The 6,000-nt window shown below is 41.8% G+C and overlaps 1 protein-coding gene across 2 annotated transcripts in view; it reads right to left on the bottom strand.

The window, feature by feature from the left end:
* Positions 1–6,000, bottom strand: part of pnpla7b (patatin-like phospholipase domain containing 7b) — a 54,804-nt gene that overhangs the window by 31,710 nt on the left and 17,094 nt on the right. For both annotated transcript variants that reach the window (XM_050050306.1, XM_050050305.1), the window contains 8 exons: positions 5,718–5,800; positions 4,459–4,608; positions 4,091–4,168; positions 3,179–3,384; positions 2,949–3,080; positions 2,688–2,811; positions 2,390–2,579; positions 1,070–1,219 (listed from right to left, as the gene is read on the bottom strand). In XM_050050306.1, coding sequence (XP_049906263.1) covers positions 1,070–1,219; positions 2,390–2,579; positions 2,688–2,811; positions 2,949–3,080; positions 3,179–3,384; positions 4,091–4,168; positions 4,459–4,608; positions 5,718–5,800 — 1,113 coding nt within the window. The remainder of the gene's footprint in view (positions 1–1,069; positions 1,220–2,389; positions 2,580–2,687; positions 2,812–2,948; positions 3,081–3,178; positions 3,385–4,090; positions 4,169–4,458; positions 4,609–5,717; positions 5,801–6,000) is intronic.

The raw sequence follows: 6,000 nt of genomic DNA, 5'->3' as shown, positions 1-6,000 counted from the left end.
ATTACTGTTAATTTATTATGCTGATCTGTTCTGTACGACATCTATTGCACGTCTGTCCGTCCTGGAAGAGGGATCCCTCCCCAGTTGCTCTTCCTGAGGTTTCTACCGTTTTTTTTCCCCGTTAAAGGGTTTTTTTGGGGAGTTTTTCCTTATCCGCTGCGAGGCAAATTGTGATTTGTGATATTGGGCTTTATAAATAAAATTGATTGATTGATTGATTGATTTCAGGTACTCATTTCAGGTAGCTTGTTGTGGCCGAATCTAGGGGTGCACGATATTGGAGTTTTTGCCGATATCTGATATGCCGATATGTAACAACTCATTTGACAGATGACCGATACACCCACCCACCTAATTTTAGTGACTATCAAGTCTCTTCTGTAGTGGAATTAACATCAAATTATGCATGCATACTCTTATCATGATGGTCCACCAGCAGATGGAGACATGAAATACAACACTTTTCAATGTCTGTAATATTTATTCATTATGCAAATTAAGAAAAAGCATGTTGGCCTGTTGTTCATTTTAAAGCCAATATTGGGCAATACTGATGGCGTTCCATTGTTATCATGCATCCCTAGTTGAATCCAAATCTCTTTTAACACTGAAAAGACTTAAGAGAGTCAGCATCATGCATGTCTCCTCATATGCAGCGCACTCCATTTAAATGTGTTTGTCTGTCCTTGCTGCTTCTCACTTCTCTGATGTTTAGTGAGAGAGCTGTCAATTGAGCAGTTTGCACATGCCCACACAGACCTGATTGGAGGTCTAATCAGGTGGCATGGATGTGGGTGGACTATGGGTGATGGGGCTTTAAATACTGGCTATTAGAAAGAAAAGCTTTGTTCTGTGAAAGTGATTGATGTCTTACATTGTCCTCAATATAAGACATCAATATGGGTACAAATTACCATGGCTTTCCTATGGAATTTTGTATAAAAATGAACATGGCATTCATGTGGAACACATTCTGTGAATGACTGAGTGGTCTCTCTGTGAATCAAGACCCTTCAAGTAACCTGTTGAAGTACACTGTACGTGTGTGTGTGTGTGTGTGTGTGTTTACCAATGCCACTGAGAGCATGCTGCAGCTCCAGAGTGAAGGCAGTGAGGGGAACCTCCTCAGACACAGGCAGGATGGACACAGTGGACAGGTTGGAGGCTGGATTCCCAGCATCCCACTTGCTGGTGGGGGTGTGGAGAGCCAGACTACGAGCTGCAGGGGAAAGGAGTGTTTTCTCATTGGATATTTCAGACAGAAAGGACATTTTTCAAATGCTGTACATGTGCAAAATACTATTTACTGAATATCTATGCTCTTTTATTACCTCTCTTGCATATATCTTAATTTGTATCTCATTTTATACTAAAGGCCAGCTTGATCTCCACACGGTGGGCCCTATTTAAATGATCTGTAGCTCAGAATCTTAAGTGCATGGTGCAAGTGCATTTAGGAGGTGTGTCCAACTCTACTTTTGCTAGCTGAATGGTGCATTATCTCGGTGCAAGGTAAGGTGCAAGGGGCAAAGGGGTTGTATTTAGTCCCTTAATTAATCAAAGGTGTGTTTTGGGTGTTACATGAATTCATCTAGTCAGGGTGTCATCTCCTATTCCCTTTAAAAGCCAGCACCTGCGCCTGCACCTGAATACTGCCATTTATATGTTGGATTCTGCAAATTGGAGAAGCAAGCAGTTTTCCTGCTGACAGTAATAGCATAAGAGCAGTAATGTCACTGCAGCAAATATTCTGTGACATTTAAGCGGCAAAACGAAAAACTATAGTTATAAACTTGACAGAGAAAACAGAACTAAAGTTTTACCTTCTAAAATAACGAAGTTCCACTGCTCCTCATGTATAAATGTGCACAGCCTCATTCTTAATGAGCAATCGGGACAGCAGCTCTGCTGTGCTCTATTCACATTTTACAGAATATAAGTCATTTTTTTCCTTATTAATGATGTATTATTTCACGTACTTCTGCACACTCTGTGTGTGTGTGTACGCATTATGAACCCACCTATATAGGTGCATCTTACTGTCTGAATAATGCGCCCCTTATATAGCAGGAAAATAGCAATCCCTTTCTGCTGCCTCAAAATAGCAACATGCAAACAATGCACCTGACCACACCTCATTTAAAGACCTGCACACCAATGGGTGCACAGCCGGGTGCAAGTACATTTGCTATTTACACAACCTGGGCACTGGCAATGAACATGACAACTGCATTGGTCTGAAACTAGCAATAATAGTAACGCTGCACTGTGCAATGCTTTGCTCTGGATGCAAGATAGGACCCCATAACTGGTATCGTTCCTTTATTTGGTAGAGTACATGAATACAGTTTTTTCCTGACACACACCTACAAAAGGGGTATGTAATTACCAGCCAGAGGTCCATTGACCTGTTGCATGTTGCCCAGGATCTTCTGTCCCAACAGATGAATCAGCCTGGTGACAACCTGAGGATACCTCCTCTTGATGGAGTTTAGGGCTCCTTCAGGTAGCTTGGCCAGCTCGGAGTCCCTGACAGCATGGACCGTGGTGGCTCGGTTCATGTGGGTGAGGGCCTCGACCTAGACAATCCACAAACAAGGTGCTATACTGCTATTTGTAGTGCCTAAAAATGTGTTTGCCCAGTGTGCGTTGAGATAGTGTCTTATCGGCTGTTTCTGACCACTCACCACACCGATTAGATCCCCACGGCCATACTCTCCGGCCAGTTCCTTCTTCCCATCATCCTTTGCAATGACAGAGCGCAGTCGGCCACTGAGGACAATGAAGGTGCTATCTGACTTGTCTCCCTGTCTAGAAAAAAAATTAAACAAATGACTGTTTTATTGGAGTAAAAAAAGTTAATCAAAATAAATCTCATTACTATCAATAGTAGTGGCGCACTCATTCTTTCAGTAAGAAGCCCATCAACAGCTCCATAGAGTAGATACCTATAGACGGCACGGCCAGCCTCCAGAGCCATCCAGTCCAGAGCAAAGTCAATCTGTCTGACGAATGGTGACACTCTCTTCACCACAGTGTGAGCTACATTCAACACCACCCTAGGCTCCTCACGCATTATCCTGCAAAGTTAATCACAGGTTTGTTTGCATCCAAGTGGTGTGATGGGAAGAATTCAAAGAAATGACTAAATGTTTTGTGTGTATGAGCTTGATCCTACTCATAGAAGTGGGCCTTGGATATGGAGAGGAAGGTGCAGTCTCTGTGAGCTCGCACAGTGAAGATAAGGGGCTCCCCTGTAAGAACAGCCAGGTGACCCACCATCTCCCCTGGGTGGGTGACAAACAGTAGAGACTCCTCCTCGCGGTCTATCATACGCTGGTAAACATGGAGCGACCCAGAGATGACAAATGCCACACTCACATCCTGTAAAAGGTGTGGAGGAGGACAAAATGGCCTGGGTAATTATTACAAAGTCTTAGGGCTGCTGTGAAACTGCGTCTACTTGGGGCAACAAAAAAGTTTGTCTTTGGTGGGTTAGTATAATAGACAAACAAGAAAGGACAGCAGAGGAGATACCCACACACTAATGCAACAGGGCTAGAAAGCCACAAAAAGGTCCACAGGCTGAGATCAATGCAAAAATAGTTTATTTATTTAAGACATCTGTGCACAAAAAAGGTGCTCAAAGTGCAAAAATTATAGCGTGAGTAAAAATAGCAGCAAATGTTTTAGTCCTTGACTGTAATCAGTGCTAGTAGCACTGACAATCATCAATGCTAGTAGCACAGCTCGGGTAGCACTGATGATAGTCAGACTAGCTACTCACTCTTTATCGTTTTTGCACTTTGAGCACCTTTTCGTGCACAGATGTCTTAAATAAATAAACTATTTTTGATTGATCTCAGCCTGTGGACCTTTTTGTCACTTTCGAGCCCAGATACATTGGTGTGCAGGTATCTCCTCTGCCGTCCTCTCTGGATAATGATTAGACATCAGTTAGTCGGTACAACAGTTTTATTTAGTCGTGTCACTGAGTGGGAAACCTGGCCATTTTTTGTAAAAAGCTACACATGCATTTGCTTGAACAAGAGCAACAAATTGAGAGGTAAGTTTCTGTCGACAGACTGACCTGGTCTCCCTGGTGGGCCACAACAGAGCTGGCTCTGACCTGCCGAAAATTCACCCTCCCCTCAAGCAGGCTGGCATCCTGATAAAATGACAGTACATTTTAAAAACACTGAGAAATGTGTCAGACCAGTCTGTCTGAAGCATCCAGTAATAACTGTTTCACAAACCTTGGATTCCCAATTACACGTTTGTTGCTAGATCACCTAAACAAACTATATTTATTATTATCTTGAACTATTTCACAGATTTTAAAGCACTTTACAGTTAAATTATTCCACATGTAAAACATTAAATATATTAATATATATTTCAAACTGGTACATTTTGTGTGCTGAATGATATTACAGACAGATAACATTTGTACACTACCTGTAATTGGATGACCTGCAGCAGATCCTTCTTGGCAGCTTGGAAAATGGCATTGACTTTATTATACTGGACATTTCCTCCTCCAGCATCACTATAGTGATAAACAGCAGATGGAGTGTGCTGCATCGTCACACTCTTCTTCAGAATGGACTGAGGAGACAGAAAAATGAGGAACAGCATGACTGAGACTTCAGAAAGACACAAAACTACAAACTAAACGCTTACTCTAACTAACCCTGTCCATGCTCATGAAGTGTCTGAAATAAGCCATTACATCTACTGTGTAACTCTGTAGTGTACTGCTCAAATAAGTATGATTTTGCTTAGGCTACATCTATTTGCTCAATCATATAAATACTCATGATTACAACAAATACCTGCCAGTTCTAATCCTTAAACCAACTAAATAAATGACAGGGAAACAGAGAGCTGCTTTATCCTCCAGTCACAGACACTGCTGCATTGCCCTTACCCCCTAACACACTAACTTTATCTAGGGCCGCCTTTACAAAGATGACCTTTGACTTTGACTATGAATTAGATTAGTCAGACCTCAAATACATGTCGAAATGCATTCATTACACAAAGTTGTCTTGTTCTTGACTAACTGAACTGTTATGAACCCTGGGTAAATTAAGATTTTTTTTATAACTAAAAAAAACATGGCTGACACTAGGGCCCATTCATTCCGAGCCCCCATGAACAAACGCTGGGCAATGGGACCAATGGAGCCCAAACCGTGTAATCACAGCTTCCAGGTCTGTCACATGATGCCATTGGGCCCAAAAAAGTTTCACTTTCAGGATTTGATCCATCTGGTCAGATATTATTCTTAAAGGCTAGAGGAGCTGCACGATTAAATCATTTAATCATCATATAAGGTAGCAGAGAACTGAACCAGAAGTTAGCCGCTTCTGCTGCCAAAGTATCTAGTGCACCTGTTCTATGGGCCCAACGATGCAGAGGATCCAGATAATTTAAACCCAGAAGAAATTTAAACCCATTTTGGTTTATGTGCCACTGAGCAACTTTTATAGGAATGAATGGGGCTCCGCCTCCAACGCTCTACCGAGTACTCTTTGTATAAACCATAGTTCACTCCAGCAGAAAATGTCTTCTGGAAAAACTTGACAGTTACAAAGCTATTTGCTGGGCACTACAGACGTGTGTAAAATATCTTTGTGAAACTGACTCTAGATGTTCAAAACCTGAATTTAAACTAACAGCAGGAACAAAAAAGAAAATCTTTCTTCAGAGACCTTCATAGGACTGTGAGACAGAGTGTCCTCTTTGGCAACTCGAGCCCGTTCATATACTCTGTTGAGGTCGAGTGACATTTCCCCTGCGAAACACAAAAGTCATCATGTTTATCATTAAAGTTTGGTATCAGCAACAATACTCACTGACACAATTATCACAGCGAGGTGGAGAAGCATCTCCCCATGCCAATGTGTCTATAGAGACTGCTATATTTGTTGTAGTGTAAAGAACTCTTGATGTTGCTAGTTTTAACTGCAGCAGCTTTTAAAAAATCATTTTTTT

This window comes from Epinephelus moara, chromosome 8 (assembly GCF_006386435.1).
Source record: "Epinephelus moara isolate mb chromosome 8, YSFRI_EMoa_1.0, whole genome shotgun sequence".
Taxonomy (NCBI): Eukaryota; Metazoa; Chordata; class Actinopteri; order Perciformes; family Serranidae; genus Epinephelus; species Epinephelus moara.
Note: the sequence above shows the minus strand (reverse complement) of the source record. Positions and strands in the feature narration are given on the sequence as shown.